Source organism: Heterodontus francisci, chromosome 17, assembly GCF_036365525.1.
Source record: "Heterodontus francisci isolate sHetFra1 chromosome 17, sHetFra1.hap1, whole genome shotgun sequence".
Lineage (NCBI taxonomy): Eukaryota > Metazoa > Chordata > Chondrichthyes > Heterodontiformes > Heterodontidae > Heterodontus > Heterodontus francisci.
Window position 1 is genome coordinate 31504162 of NC_090387.1, and position 16932 is coordinate 31521093.

The 16932-nt window shown below is 40.1% G+C and overlaps 1 protein-coding gene across 1 annotated transcript in view; it reads left to right on the forward strand.

Annotated features, from left to right (window-relative positions):
* The window catches only part of cyb5b (cytochrome b5 type B), a 35078-nt gene extending 18905 nt beyond the window's left edge, over positions 1 to 16173 (forward strand). The window contains exons 4-5 of the mRNA XM_068049208.1: positions 2067 to 2101; positions 12187 to 16173. Of these exons, the coding sequence (XP_067905309.1) occupies positions 2067 to 2101; positions 12187 to 12280 (129 nt within the window). The 3' untranslated portion in view covers positions 12281 to 16173. The remainder of the gene's footprint in view (positions 1 to 2066; positions 2102 to 12186) is intronic.
* The last annotated feature ends 759 nt before the right edge of the window (positions 16174 to 16932 follow it).

The following is a 16932-nucleotide window of genomic DNA, read 5'->3' on the forward strand; positions in this document are numbered from 1 at the left end:
AAAAGCAGAACTGATTGTTTATAGAATTTGGCTCAGTCCTAGTAGACAGCAAGTCAGCCATTTGATTTATTGAGTTCCCCCATTCTCTTTTTCTTCGTCATGACAATTCTGCTTTTAGTTCTGTCTTGTTATCATACCTTTTACATACTGTTTGTATATCCTAAGACCTGCATTAATGTCATTTTATTGGGGCTATTTTGTGTTTAGTAAATTAGGTACAGCTAGTTATATCACAAAGTCAAGGGTCATTCAGTACATTGTACATTTGTAGATCTCAAGATATATTCAGATGTAGAAAACCCTTTGGCTCGCAACTTATCAGAAAACTGGTCCTACTGTCCCCATTACAATTTCTCACTTGGGGTTGTCCAACATGAGGTCTGTGTGTGTATTTCGGAGATGAGAAGTTTCCCGTTTTCTTCATCTTTCAGACTGGCTTCTAAAAAGAAAAAAATCGCAAGGCAGTTGCACAGCTGATGGGCTGCATGAGAGCAGTAATAGCGGTTTCCTAACTTCGGACAGATTCGGGGTTTTACGACTTTTTAAAAAGGCCACTGTAAAACCTCGAATCTGTCCGAAATTGGGAAGCTACTGTTTACTGCTCATGTAGCACCGGTCAGCTGTGAAACTCAGCGAGACTTTGTTTAAAAAAAGACTGACCAACCACAAAGCTGCTGTGCTGAGTACTCCCGCTCCCTGCAACTGTCGGGGGTGGGGAGGGTGGAGGAACACAGCGAGGATGACACCGAGGGGGTGGAACAACAGAGGGGGGGAACGTGGGGGAGAAGGAAGGTCAGAGGGAGAGTGAGATCAAGATCACTCCTGACACATGGAGGTCTATCTGGAATACTCCGCATCGCTACAACAGGTGTGCGGGCAAACACCGACTACTTGTGCAAGCAAGAAAAATGCCAGGTTTCTCACTAAATCAGTGTCCAACATAGTGATGAGAAAGTAAGTCAATTAGCTAATCTCGTTTAAAGCTTCTTCATAAAAATGCACATTTGTTGTCCATTGGATAAATTTGTAATGCCTTTATCTTTCCAAAATTGTCTCACCACCCCCTGTTTAAGACAAAATTTCTAATGTGGCACCCCCCCATCCCCCCATGCGAAAAGGTTGGATACCCCTGAACTAACTCTTAAATGATTTGAAGTGACCTGACTTCAATCACCCATCCTAGCAACCTAATTCTAGGCATTGGGTATGCACTACATAAAATATTTTATTCACCTCTCCATGACCTTGAACCTAAAACCTTGTTCCGTTCGTTGAAGTTCTGTTGAATTGGAAAATTAAATGATATCATTCTTCACACGTTTTAGATCCTGTTTTCACTTGCTTTTGTATCTGTATGAGGCCCAGTCAGCTATGGCTCAGTGGTAGTACACTCTCCTCCAAGTCAGAAGTTTTTGGGTTCAAGTCTCGCTCCCAGGGGACTTGAGCACAAACTCGAGGCTGACACTCCAGTGCAGTACTGAGTGAATGCTACATTATTGGAGTTGCTGTCTTTCAGATGAGAAGTTAAACTGAGGCCCAGGCGGATGTAAAACATCCCATGGCACTATTTTGAAGAAGGGCAGGGAAATTCTCATCAGTGCCCTGTCCAATATTTATCTTTCAACCAACATCACTAGAACATATTGTTTGGTCATTCTTGCATTGCTGTTTGTGCTATGCATACATTGGCTGGTGCATTTCCTACATTAGAACAGTAACTCCACTTGAAAATTAATTCATTGGATGGGGTTAAAGCAATTTGGGGCATCCTGAGATGAAATATAAATTCAAGGCTTTCTTTGTGTCAGTGTGGAATTACATTGTAAGTCACAGACTTGTCTAGAATGTTTTATAAATTATGAATAATGAGTTTAGATGGCAATTTGATGTGATCTCTTTGTAAATCATTCCTTTTTTTTGGTGTTTACCAAGCCACAAGAACCCTGAATGAAATAACTGCCTTTTGGCTCCCTGTGTGTTATCTTATCTTATTTTCTTTATAAATTGCAGTTCTAAAGAACTTGAGATGAACATACTAAACAATTCTTTTCTCTCTTTCCTCACAGGATGTTTTAATCACAACATCATCAAGCCAATCCAGGTATCGTAGATTTAAATAGCACTTTTTAAAACTTATTTGTTCGTGGGATGTGGGCATTGCTGGATAGACCAGCATTTATTGTCCATCCCTAATTGCCCTTGAAGGTGGTGGTGAGCTGCCTTCTTGAACCGCTGCAGCCTTTGGGGTGTAGGTACACCCACTGTGCTGTTAGGAAGAGAATTCCAGGATTTTAACCAGTGACAGTGAAGGAACGTCGCTTGGTTGCCATGCAGTTAGGCATAAAGGCTCTTCAGGAATGATATGAGATGATAGAGGGGAAAAGAGGTGTTTTTCAGGATGGACTGGAGGTCAAACAAGTTGGAATGACATCTCACTGTATGGCAAAAGCTTAAAAGAGTCCACCTAGAGATGAAAAAGCAGTCAGAAGAAAGCATTAACAATTGGAGTGTGTTCCAGATGCCCAAGATGGGTGAAAGATGGCATGACGAGATAAGGACAGGTACAGTTAATATAATGGGTGACATCTTCCAATCCTATAGGATGCTGTAATGGAAATGTGGTGAGAGAATGTGAACTAATAGCTAACTAATCTGAACTTGTCCCACTGGCCCACAATTTGTGGTTGTAATGACGGCGAAACTGTCTGTGCTCACTATCATTACTATGTAAAACTGATAGCAACTTCTGGCTTCTCATGTGCAGTTAAATTCATAAATCTGGAATTTTCTGTCAGTGATGCTGTCCTCCTCCACAGTGTTCACTGTTGCAGTCTTTGCAGATGTAATCAACACAGAATCAGTGATTTGATGTTGACTTCAATGTTTTACACATTTGCTGTATTGAAAATGTTGAACTTCTTCGAATGAGGTGTAACTGAGGTTTAAACCAAGTCATAATTATTGCTGAACAACCTTTTTGGCCCTGAACAACTAATTTTATAGTGTAGAATCATATTCTCTCATTTAAAAATTCCATGATTTATTAAAAAAAAATAAAGTTTGATATTTCAGCTTCTACCTTTAATCCCAATCTTTATTTTGCTTTCTGTAAAATAATTGAAAAGTCTATTATAATCAGTTCTTTTTACTTCCTGCTTTGCTATCTGAATTCTTTGATCTGATTGGCTGGTCAGTCTGTTTGGTGACTCCATTGCTGAATGCCACAAATCCCCTATAAATGGCACCAAATTCAATCGTGTTACGACAAGGCAGGAGTAATGCACTTAATTCAGTGCCACTACTCCACAGTCATAGCATATTAATAAAGATTCCCATCTACTGCAAAATGGCAAATTAAACACTTGTTTGTCCCCCAGAATAAAGCACACCAAACCAGATTTTGTTATAAACAACAACAAAGTTAACTATTAATAAACAAAATCTTAAACAATAATGAGATAAATCTATATATAAAAAGATTTTACAACTCCTTATTCTTCCTAACCCTCATGCACACACATACATTCAAAAACTGGTTAACTGGGGAAAAATCCTTTTTTCGTTTACAACTGTTACTTAGCAATAATAAAGTAACTAGGTTGTCACATTCTGGTAGGATATTTCTGGGTTGGAGAGGTGTCCCAGAGTCGAATAGTCAGATGCCACTTGAAGTGTCTCCAGGTGAGGCTGACGAAGATTCTGTGATGGGTAGGTGTTCAAGGCAATTTGTCTGCAGCAGGCGTTACACAGGTCTTTCAGCATAACAGGCCTACTTTGGTTTTGAAGTAGCAGTCTAGCAATAGAAGCTTTCTTGAGATTTCAGGATCTCCCAAAACACGAAAGGCAACAGGAATCACTCTTGAGGCAGAGATTTTTCCAGAGATGGGAGGCAATAGGAATTTCTTACCTTTCAAATTGCAGGGGCTTTCTCTCTGCAAAGCAGTTTTCCTCCACAGAGAGTAGCAACTCCTCTTTTCCTGGGGCATTTCTCTCTTCAGGCAGACCATAGCCACACCTCAAGTCAGGATTTCTTTTTCCAAGAGAGGCAAGTGTTCTTTTACGGAGAGTAGGTCTTTTTTTTCTGGTCTGCAAACTGGTCCCAGCCAGGTCTCGCTGCATGCTGCTGGTCCAGCCCACACTTCTTTCACAATGCAAAGTGAAACTAAAACTCACGCCTCAAGTCATGTGATGGTCATAAGTCTTCCTGTCATTTCCCTGTAGAGCTGTTTGGAAACAGGTGCCTTGCAGTCTGTGCACACTTCACTCAGCCAACAATTCAAATATCAGCTCTTAAAGCACTTTTTGCAAAGAAAAATAGAAACACACACACAACACATGTCAGAATAGGGGAAATGGATGTCCTTGGGCCCACTAAATCTTCGTGAGCAGTTTCAGACCAATATGTCATGAACCTCACTGGGATGAACTTGCATCTAAATTTGCTTCTTGCAGTCAAACATGCATCATATAGTAATAATGGAATCTCTGGGGGGCAACTGCCCATTTAATTGTCCATTGGACTCATCTGATTATCAGTACCAGTCAAGACACAACTTCAAAAACATTTAGTGGAATGAAGAGCAAAATAAAAGGGATGTATTGCTAGGGGATAATTCTGTGCAGGAACGTGGAAAACTTTTAAAACTACTGTTGATGAGAATAAACTAAATGAAAGCACATGTAAAATAAGCACTTCCCAGATTGGATGAATAGCGAAATTAAAATGAAAGTAAGGAAGAAACATCCTACACAAAGCCAAAAGGGAGGGTAGAACTTTTGGGACAATGGGATAAATGTAGCAAAGGGTGATGAACAATTGGTTAATTTGTTAATGATTCTTGCCCGAGTTAGACTTTTGTAAGTATAAGCCTCATGCATAGCATTTGAGTGCATAAGCTAAGTTGACACTCCATTGTGGTACTAAGAGAGCACTGATTTTTGCAGTAGAATAAATATATTACAGGAATTTGAAACCTACATAGAGATTTTTGGGTTAAATGAACTGAAGACAAACAACTCACCAGTCAGACATCTTTGGGTATTCAAATAGACCAAGGGGGAATATGTGAAGCAGTGATTATAGCCATGAAAGATTTGTTAGATACTGGAGAAGATTTACACTATCGAAAGCGAGCAAAAATAGTATGGTCCCCACCACTTGCAGGGTCTGTGCTTGGCATGGACAGCTGCCTATGTTGAGCAAATGGTGCTAACCGTTTGTTATCATGGTGTTGGTTAAAACTTAAGCAGGTTGGCTATTTTGTATAGTTCGGTACTTGCCAACTCTCCGATTTTGGGCAAAATCAGGTCTTCAGGCAGCTTCAGTCAGCATTTTCACAAACAACTTTGGGAGACAGTTGAATCGTGGAGACGTCAGGCCAATTTATTCAGATGGTTTTACCATTTTAGCTTTGGAGGAGCCTCAGCCAGTGTCCTTATCCAATAGGTACGAGGTTCTTGCTCCCAGTGTGGACGAGGGCATAGACTAGGGAGGATGAGTGAACTAACCACAGCACCGTGGTTCAGAGCGCCGTTCAAGTGGGGGGAGAAAAGAGAAATGTAGTCGTAGTAGGGGATAGCATAGTTAGGGGAATAGATACTCTTTCTCTGAAGCAAAGACAGGGAGTCCCGAAGGCCGTGTTGCCTACCTGGTGCCAAGGTTAAGGCCATCTCTTCTGGACTGGAGAGGAACTTGGAGTGGGAGGGAAAAGATCCAGTTCTCGTGGTCCACGTAGGTACCAATGACATAGGTAGGACTAGGAAAGAGATTCTGCTGAGGGACTATGAGCAGCTCGGGGCCAAATTAAAAAGCAGAACTACAAAGGTAATAATCTCCAGATTACTACCTGAGCCACGTGCAAATTGGCATAGGGTAAATAAGATTAGAGAGGTAAATGTGTGGCTCAAATATTGGTGTGGGAGAAATGGGTTCCGATTCATGGGACACTGGTACCAGTACTGGCGAAAGAGAGAGCTGTTCCGTTGGGATGGCTTCACTTGAACCATGCTGGGACCTGGTGAATCATATAACTAGGGTTGTAGATATGGCTTTAAACTAAATAGTGGGGGCGGGTGGGGGGGAGGGTTCAATTGAAAGGAAGTTTTAAAAGTCGAAAAGTAACGGGAGAGCAGAGGTGCAGGATAGTGAAGGAGCATACATTAATCAGAGTGACAGGAAGGGACAGAGAATACAAACATAAGAGTACAGCAGAAATTAGAACCAGAGTAGGGAAAAATGGTAAAAAGTCAAAGCTTAAGGCTCTTTATCTAAATGCACATAACATTTGTAACAAGATAGATGAGCTGATGGCACAGATAGCTATCAAATCATATTCAATTATTTCTATCACTGAGACGTGGTTGCAGGATGATCAGGACTGGAATTTTAATGTTCAAGGATATTCGACGTTCCAGAAGAATAGGCAAAAAGGAAAAGGAGGCGGGGTAGCTTTGTTATTAAAGGAAGGGATCAGTGCAGTTGTGAGTAATGATATAAGTGTAATAGATCGTGATGTAGAATAAGTTTGTGTGGAAATAAGGAATAACAAGGGAAAGAAATCACGGGTGGGAGTGGTCTATCGGCCCCTCTGGAGGAGGCCCCTCTATAGCATCTCTGGAGGACAAGATATTAATCAGGAAATAATGGAGGCTTGTAAGAAGGGCACCGCAATTATCATGGGTGATTTTAATCTGCATATAGACTGGACAAGTCAAATTGGCAAGGGTAGCATGGAAGACGAATTTATAGAGTGCCTCAGGGATTGTTACTTAGAGCAATACGTTGCAGAACCTACCAGGGAACAGGCTATTTTAGATTTGATATTGTGTAATGAGGTAGGATTAATAAGAGACCTCGTAGTTAAGGATGCTTTAGGGGGAAGCGATCATAACATGGTAGAATTTCAAGTTCAGTTTGAGGGTGAGCAACTCAGGTCTCAAACCAGTGTCTTCAACTTAAACAAGGGCAATTACAGAAGTATGAAGAAAGAGGGCTGGGAAGATAGACTACAGAGGAAGTCAGAAGATGAGCAGTGGCAGATATTTCATAACACTCAGCAAACATTTATTCAAGTCAGAAGGAAGGACTTGAAGAGAACGATGAACCACCCATAGATAACGGAAACTAAGGAGAGTACCAAATCAAAAACAACGGTGTATAATGCGGCGAAAACGAATAGTAGGCCAGAGGTTTGGGAATTTAGAAACCAGCAGCAGATGACTAAAAACTAATAGAGGGAGAAAATTGATTGAGAGTAAATTGACAAGAAATATAAAAACAAACAGAGCTTCTACGGGTATATAAAAAGGAAGAGAGTAGCTAAAGTGTGACCCTTAGAGGATGAGACTGGGGAATTAATAACCGGAACAGAGCAGATAATTTAAACCAAAATAAAAGCAAAATACTGCGGATGCTGGAAATCTGAAATAAAAACAAGAAATGCTGGAACCACTCAGCAGGTCTGGCAGCATCTGTGGAAAGAGACGCAGAGCTAATGTTTCGGGTCAGTGACCCTTCTTCGGAACAACTTCTTCGAAGATAATTTAAACCAATATTTTGCATCAATCTTCAGGGTGGAGGACACTATAGACATCCCAACTATAATAGATGAGCAAGGTGTAAATGGGAGGGAGGAACTTGTAACAAAATCACGAGGGAAAAGGTGCTGGACAAACTGATGGGACTAAAGGCAGACAAGTCACCAGGATCTGTTGGCCTGCATCCAAGGCTTTTAAAAGAAGTGGCTGCAGGGATAGTGGAGGCATTGGTCATAATATACCAAAACTCACTGGATTCCGGTAGGGTACCAGCGGATTGGAAAACCGCTAATGTGACAACCCTACTCAAGAAAGGAGGGAGACAGAAAGCAGGAAACTACAGACCAGTTCATCAGTGATTGGGAAAATGCTAGAGTCCATTATTAAGGAAGAAATAGGAGGACATTTAGAAAAACATAATGCAAACAGAGTCAACATGGTTTTATGAAAGGGAAATCATGTTTGACAAATTTTTTTGAGTTCTTTGAGGATATAACAAGCAGAGTGGATAAAGGGGAACCAGTAGATGTAGTGTATTTGGATTTTCAGAAGGCGTTTGATAAGGCGCCACATAAAATGTTATTGCACAAAATAAGAGCTCAGGGTATTGGGGGTAATGTGTTGGCATGGATTGAGGACTGGCTAACACACAGAAGGCAGAGAGTCAGGATCAGTGGCTCTTTTTCAGCTTGGAAAGCCGTAAATAGTGGGGTGCCACAAGGATCCGTCCTGGGACCTCAAAAGTTTACTATCTATATTAATGACTTGGAGGAAGGGACAAAGTGTAGTGTATCCAAATTTGCTGACGATACAAAAATAGGTAGGAAGGCATGTTGTGATGAGGACACAAAGAATCTGCAAAGGGATATAGACAGGTTAAGTGAGTGGGCAAAAACTTGGCAGATGGTGTTCAATGTGGGAAAGTGTGAGCTAATCCACTTTGGTAGGAAGAATAAAAAGGCAGATTATTATTTAGGTGGAGAAAGACTACAAAATACTGCAGTACAGAGGATCTGGGTGTTCTTGTGCATGAGACACAAAAGGTTAGCATGCAGATGCATCAAGTAATTAGGAAGGAAAATGGAATTTTGGCCTTTATTGCTAGGGGTTAGAGTTTAGTAATAGGGAAGTCTTGTTACAACTGTACAGTTGGTGAGGCCACATCTGGAGTACTGTGTACAGTTTTGGTCCCCGTATTTAAAGAACGATATACTAGCATTGGAGGCAGTTTAGAAAAGGTTCACTAGGCTGATTCCTGGGATGAAGGGGTTGTCTTATCAAGAACGGCTAAACAGGTTAGGTCTTTATTCATTGGAATTTAGAAGAATGAGAGGTCATCTGATTGAAACATATAAGATTTTAAGGGAGTTTGACAGGGTAGATGTTGAGAATATGTTTCCACTAGTGGGGGAATCTCAAACTAGGGGACATAGTTACAGAATAAGGGGGCACACATTTAAAACTGAGCTGCGAAGGAATTTCTTCTCTCAGAAGGTGGTGAATCTCTGGAATTCTCTGTCTCAGAGTTGTGGAGGCTAGGTCACTAAATGTATTTAATGAGGAGGTAGATAGATTTTTGAAATCTCGGGGAGTTGTGGGTTAGGCGGAGCAGACCCGGAAGAGGAGTTGAAGCCTGGGAGAGATCAGCCATGATCTTATTGAATGGCAGGACAGGCTTGAGGGGCTGAATAGCCTACTCCTCCTATTTCTTATGTTCTTATGTGAGTTGTAGCATGAATGCACCCACTAAATGCAGTGGTATTGTACCTTTCTTTTCTGTTTCTTCCCCCCCCCCCCCCCCCCCCCGCCCCGAGTTTTAAAAATACGTCTGTGGTTCCTGGTTTAGATTATTAGCCTAATCTCAAAGTAAAAAACATTTTGCCATCTATACTTAAAACCTCTATACATGTGGCTTAATATGAAACAACAAATTATCCTTTTAGAAGTGAATAACCATGTCCGATTAACCTCGTTGAGGAAATTGCAAAGAAAAACATGATTGTAGAGCTCCCAATTATATTTAATTTTCCAATAAGCCTTTGGCATGTTACAACACCAGACTAATAAAATGAAAATTGATGAACCATTTATAAGCATAAATTTGCAGATGCAATTGCAAGTGTATTCTAGACAGTTGATAAAGTTGGTGTTTTTGTGAAGGATTTCGATCTCATGACTTGGGTGGATAAAATGCAAAAGAGATTAATATTGGGAGAAAAAAAATGAGCATAAATGCACAAATGGCTTACTTTGGCTTAAGCAGATTAGAAAAGTAGCTATGTGAGACAGTGTGGAGAAACAGCAAACAAAGTAAAATATTGCAGATCATTACTAAAACTGGACCTTAAGTCTACAGAAGGTATCGATCAGTCCACACTTGGAATAGTTTATGTAAATTTTGTCACACTTCAAGATGAACATATTGCATAGAGTGCATAGAAGAGCAACAAGAATACGATGAAGTATAAAGGTGATGAAGTATAAAGGAGGGGGCCAAAAATTTAAGATTAGAGAATCTCCAGCTTTACAAACAAAAAAGTTCAGTGAGGACCTCATTGAGGTAAATGAAATAGTATAGATCAGTAAATCCAGAATGTTTGTTAGTCGGTCCTGTAAGAGAAGATATGAATTTAACTGAACAAAAACTAAATTCACTTGGATACCTTAATTTAAAAAATTAAAATATTTGGAATAATTGACTTGGGACATTAGAGAAGTTTGATGTGAAGCTCAGTGAGTTGCAGTACTGAAGGACAAGCTTCAAAAGGCTTAAAAGTGTTTTCCTGGACTACACTTTTTCACACCCTACCTCCTGTAAGGACTCCATTCCATTCTCCCAGTTTCTCCGTCTCCGACGCATCTGCTCTGATGATGCCACCTTCCATGACGGTGCTTCTGATATGACCTTTTTCCTCAACCGAGGATTCCCCCCCCCACTGTTGTTGACAGGGCCCTCAACAGTGTCCGGCCCATTTCCCGCACCTCTACCCTCACCCCTTCCCCTCCCTCCCAGAACCGTGACAGGGTTCCCCTTGTCCTCACTTTCCACCCCATCAGCCTCCATATCCAAAGGATCATCCTCCGCCATTTCCGCCACCTCCAGCGTGATGCCACTACCAAACGCATCTTCCCCTCCCTTCCCGTCAGCATTCCGAAGGGATCGTTCCCTCCGCGACACCCTGGTCCATTCCTCCATTACCCCCACCACCTCGTCCCCGTCCCATGGCACCTTCCCCTGAAATCGCAGGAGGTGTAATACCTGCCCATTTACCTCTTCTCTCCTCACTATCCCAGGCCCCAAACACTCCTTTCAGGTGAAGCAGCGATTTGCTTGTACTTCTTTCAATGTAGTATACTGTATTCGCTGCTCACAATGTGGTCTCCTCTACACTGGGGAAATCAAACGCAGACTGGGTGACAGCTTTGCGGAATACGTCCGCTCAGTCCGCAAGCAGGACCCTGAGCTTCCGGTTGCTTGCCATTTCAACACTCCCCCCTGCTCTCATGGTCACATCTCTGTCCTGGGCTTGCTACAGTATTCCACTGAACATCAACGCAAGCTTGAGGAACAGCATCTCATTTACCGATTAGGCACACTGCAGCCTGCCGGACTGAACATTGAGCTCAATAATTTCAGAGCATGACGGGCCCCGCATTTTACTTTTATTTTTTAGTTATTCCTTTTAACATTTTTTACAATTTTTTTTCTCCTGTTTGTTTCATTTCATTGTAGTTTGTTCAGTTTGCTTACCCACTGTTTTTTTCATGTTTGTACTTGCTGCTGCTCAATCTTCAGTTCGTTAACACCCTATCTGTACTAATGCTTTGTCTTTCAACACACTATTAACATATTGTTTGCCTTTGCTCCATGACCTCTTCGTCAGCTATGTGGCCTTGTCCAATCTACACCTTCTCCTTTGTTAACTCTTGCCCCACCCCCGGCTCACTTGCTAATAACCTTTGACATTTCTAATATTTGCTAGTTCCGAAGAAGGGTCACTGACCCGAAACGTTAACTCTACTTCTCTTTCCGTGCTTTTATTAGTGTTTTCTCTCTCTTCCTCCACACCCCTCTCCAAATAGATGTTCAGCTCCCGTTAGTGCTTGGGTTTTTCTTTAAATGCATGCTTGTGTATCTTGAATTCGTGAATTGCAGCACTAGGCACTAGCACCATGCCAACGGGAGGAAGAAAAGTTCTATTTCTACTAAATTGTCTTCAGATCATTAGTGGTGAATTTGGGACCCTTGCTTTGTATTCATTTTGCTCAGAGATGTCTGCAATACCCTACCAAAACTGTTGCTAATCTGAGGGAATTGCTCTGCAGGGAGAGTGGTAGTTGACTGTTGAATGATCTGTTAGAGTGCCACTGGGTTGTGTGTTTTTGTAATCATTTATTGTATTCCTGTCTAAGTACTTTGAGCTTCTGTCTAAAATTTGTTGAATTAGAAATAAATCTTCCACCCCTTCCAAAAGGAAGAAAATCTATTAAAATCAACAATAACCAATTGACGAGTTGCATCTCTGGCTTTTTCTGTACACACCTGCACTAGTTTAATTGACATCAGCAAAAATAAAGCTTTGGCTTTGTTTTCAAGAATGTGTAAGTATTTTACATGGATCACTAACCAAGTGTGTTTTTGTTTTCTAGTTGGTGGACAAACTGGCTGATTCCTGCCTTTGCAGTTGGTGTTGTAGGACTCATGTATCGCTTCTACCTAGCAGAGACCAAAACTTCATCCTGAGGCATTTTATTCAATTTTTTTGGGGGGGGTGGGATGGGCAAGGTGTCCACTGAGTGGTGCCAGTAACACCCCATGTCTTCAAATCCTTATTAATAATTGAATATTATACAATTATGTATTTAATTTCAATGCTAGACCTGTAAGAAGTTATTTTTTTCTATTCTATGCACTAATTAGTGAAGTGTGTTATGCCAGAGATTTACAAGTATACAAGCAATTCAAAAATGAAAATGTCTTTTATTTAGAGTCCCATTGTAAAGGAAAATATTCAAGGCCAATTTTGAAGAAGAGCACATTGGGTAGTGAAAAATTATTTGATACACCGTGCTGTGCTTGTCTATCCCATGTTGAGATTTTGACAAACGTGAGCATTGTATACGCAGCTGAAGTATTTTAAAAATAACCCCTAACCTAGTTCCTTTCATTTACTTTCTTCCCTTCCTTTGTCTTTACTAAAATATTTTTCACACAACAGCGCAGTTTATTACTGGTCTGTGTCCAATGTAAAAAACTTAGGGGTAGCGACGACCAGCAATGGCTTGCAGCATATTAATGCAGATGTTTTAAAAGTTTAACAAGGATCCTGTGAAACACTTGTCTAATAAATTTCTCCACCTCAATATAAAATGAACCATACAGCTAAAAATATTTTACAGCTGGTATTTTTCTCTTGGAAGGTAACAACCTATGCTGAATACAGTTCTATGGATGGTGACAGCTCACTGGTACCTCACCCATTCTTCATCTGGATAGCAAATTGACAGGCTGTTTGACCTGTGGGACAGTCACAGCTGACTTTAATCTTGTCCAAGCACAGCATCCGTACTGAACCTTCCAGGAGGAGTCGCTGGTTAGTGATGAGATTGAAGTGTGGGCTGGGGTGGGTTTCTTTGGTTTCTCTCCTTAGCTCAATAATACAGGCAATTGTAGTGGCTCTCACTTAGATTAGACAACTTTGCATAGACAAAAGATCTATTTACCTGCTGAACCACAGGGATAATGTAACTATTGTAAGTGTTAAGCATTGTGGTTTGGTTCCCTGTTCCACAAAGTGGAAAGGTTTTCACCCAATCCCTTGCACAAGTTCTTATCCTTAAGGAGAAAGTTCAAGAGTGAAGACTCAGCACAAGAGTCCATAAATTGCATCTTGTAAATATCTAAATTGGTGGTTTTCTCTTTCCCTCAACCACCTTCCACTCTTTATGAACCAAAATGGTTCCCATATAACACAGCACTGATCAATTTCGTACCTAACCTATGTGAATTCTAATGAAGTTAATTAATGCAAGTGGTTATTTTTGCATGCATTGTTTCAGATTTTTAATCTTATTAATTAAATTGTTTTCATTTGTATGAAGTTCATTGTAATGTATACATTTTCTACTTGTCTGCTGAGTCTAAGAGCCTGAATTATATTTTCAAATCAGACTGTGTAAAACTGGATGTTTTTACATTTGTAAATTTTCAGTAGTGTCACAAAATTGACTTCGCAGAAGATGTTGAATATTTCCTGCATTATCAGTACAGCACTCACTTTTTTGTGTGCAATCACCATAATGTGGTGTCTCCTGGTAATTCACTTCAAAGTTTCACTGTAATTCTTCATGGTAGCCCATCATCTAATGAGCTAACAAATAAAATGCCTTTCTGCAATTACCCTAGAAAGGTAATTCATGTGCTTGTGTAAACAACTAATGTTCTTTTAATTTATTACAATTGCTGCTGTCCAGGTAATGCAAACTTAAGTGTATTTTTTATTTATGCAAAAATATCCAGCTGTAAATATTTTCAGGCACTGCTATATACAGTTACATTGTGCATCAAAATCTATGCCTTGCATGTGGTGGTGAGTACCTTTTGGGTTGACTGCATAAAACACTTGTTAACTTGACCATACAATCATTATTACAATAATTTTATCATTGCTCTACTGAATTTTAGTTCAAGTACTGACAACCTACCCATACATTGACTTCATTCTCACATCTAGTTACTGCATTGTATAATATTGTGTAATGAGCAACTGTTCAATGTCTATGTACTCATTTTTCTTTACAAACTGTTGTAAAAATGATCACTGATAATCCAGCTGCTAATATGACTTGAACTTGGGTTCATTTATGCATTGTTTTTCCTGTTTCCTAAAGAAATAATTACTGCAATATAGCCTACTGTTGGTGATCTGTTTTTTTAAAAATACAGTATCCTTTTTTGACTTAACTGTGATGGCCTAATCGGGTGGGCTTTGTAACTTACACCTCACAGTTGGTTTTAATTTACTTTTTTGCTTCTGAAGGTCATCAAAAAGCTTATAGGCCTGAGCATTCCCATTTGCTTTTAAACTAAACAAAAAGCTAATGCAGGACAGCCTAGTAGCTCGGGCAATTCAGAATTTGAGCATCAAAAGATTCAAAGCTGAAATTTTGTTTTTTTTTATTGGAGATCTGTTGCTCTAATTGAGTTTTCAGGCTCTATTCGTCTATTTTCATGGGACTAGAAAATTTAAAACACAGCTGCTTTGATTATGCCTCCCATTGTCCAATGGCATTTGCTGATTTTGGCGTAAATGGAAGTCTAAACTTTTCTAACATCTCTGCTACTGTCAGGGTCAAGGGGTAGCTGAGAGATACGAAATAAAAATATATATAAACTTTTCTCCTTTCTTGAAACTGCCTTTGCCTAAGTGATGGTTATTTGGCTTTGATGAGTTGGTAGGGTTTATTTGATTACTGAGCCAGGTGAGGAATGACTGCCAATCCCAATCCTTTTCTCACTTGATAGCTATACATATGCAAATTTCCAGCAAGGATCACTGGATAGTAATGACAAGTGAAAACTGAGCCAATTTTCTGTCTAACTATGGGGCATTGAGGTCAGTTGTATCTCTTCAGATGTACTGCTATGTTTGAGATCAGTTAATTTATCTCAGTCTGGGGATTAAATCTGGGAGTATAGTGAGTAAGTTGTTTGGTTCAGATACTCAGTGGATAAACTTATGCCTTCAAGGGAGTCAATTTAATTTATTTTTAATGGTTGGAACAAAGTCCACAAGGCAAGATTCTTGCTGCCTACTATTATGAACATCAGATTATGTCAAACATTAATCCAAATATAAAATTTCTTATCCGTTCTGATTGATCAATCTCAATAGTGTTGCTAGACGAGGGATCTTTATTGTGGTACTGCGTGGCACATAACTTGTTACACAAAATTTGAGTGATATTTGGTTTAGAAGTTGGAAGTGACCTGTGTGTCAACTTTAGAGACTATTTTTTAAAAAGGTCTGTTTTCCTATTCCTTGCAACTGTGGCATTTCCTAAGACAGATATGCCTACTGCTTCTGAATTGTTGCTGTACAGCTCATGGACTATGTGAAAAAAACTAAATGTATATCCTGTCTCAAACAGTAAGCACCTTGACATTTTATTTTACTGGTCTATTACCCCAATAATTGCAAATATGTGTTCTATATACAGTCACTTTTGTCAAATTTCATAATGGATTATCACAATTTTTTTATAAATCTAACCTATGCAGTTCTCAATGTTGTATTGGGACACACCAACGTTTTGTAAGTGTTTTTTGTGCTTGTAAGTACTGAAATATTACAGATGGAGAATGTGAACATTTTTCTGCTGAATCTGCTTGAATTGGGGAAGAAATCATGAGTGCTAATTATCAGTAACTGTCACATACAGTGCAACTATCTTTAACATTTCCTTTCAAATATCTTGGTTTATAACATTTTACAGAAGTCTATTTGATCTCGTTTGTATTGTATGTACTATATATTTATATATTCTCTGCTGTTTGATTGCTTACGTACCTGTACTGCAGATCTCTTAACTTTATAATAAATGGGAAGAAACTGTTAACTCTTCCCTCCCAATTTATATTCCACCATTAGCCCTATGAATACAGATTTGAATGAATTTATTTTGTAGTTAGAAAAAAAATCAATTGGGAAAACACCATTGTTTAATTGTCACACATTCCTTGTTACATTGATCTTAGATAACCAGCAGTCTAATGAGTAGTAGTTTTCCATGACTCAGTGATCAATTCTTTTTCTTTTTCTTTTGGGCCTCCTTATCTCGAGAGACAATGGATATGCGCCTGGAGGTGGTCAGTGGTTTGTGAAGCAGCGCCTGGAGTGGCTATAAAGGCCAATTCTGGAGTGACAGGCTCCTCCACAGGTGCTGCAGAGAAATTTGTTTGTCGGGGCTGTTGCACAGTTGGCTCTCCCCTTGCGCCTCTGTCTTTTTTCCTGCCAACTACTAAGTCTCTTCGACTCGCCACAATTTAGCCCTGTCTTTATGGCTGCCCGCCAGCTCTGGCGAATGCTGGCAACTGACTCCCACAACTTGTGATCAATGTCACACGATTTCATGTCGCGTTTGTAGACGTCTTTATAGCGGAGACATGGACGGCCGGTGGGTCTGATACCAGTGGCGAGCTCGCTGTACAATGTGTCTTTGGGGATCCTGCCATCTTCCATATGGCTCACATGGCCAAGCCATCTCAAGCGCCGCTGACTCAGTAGTGTGTATAAGCTGGGGGTGTTGGCCGCTTCAAGGACTTCTGTGTTGGAGATACGGTCCTGCCACCTGATGCCAAGTATTCTCCGAAGGCAGCGAAGATGGAATGAATTG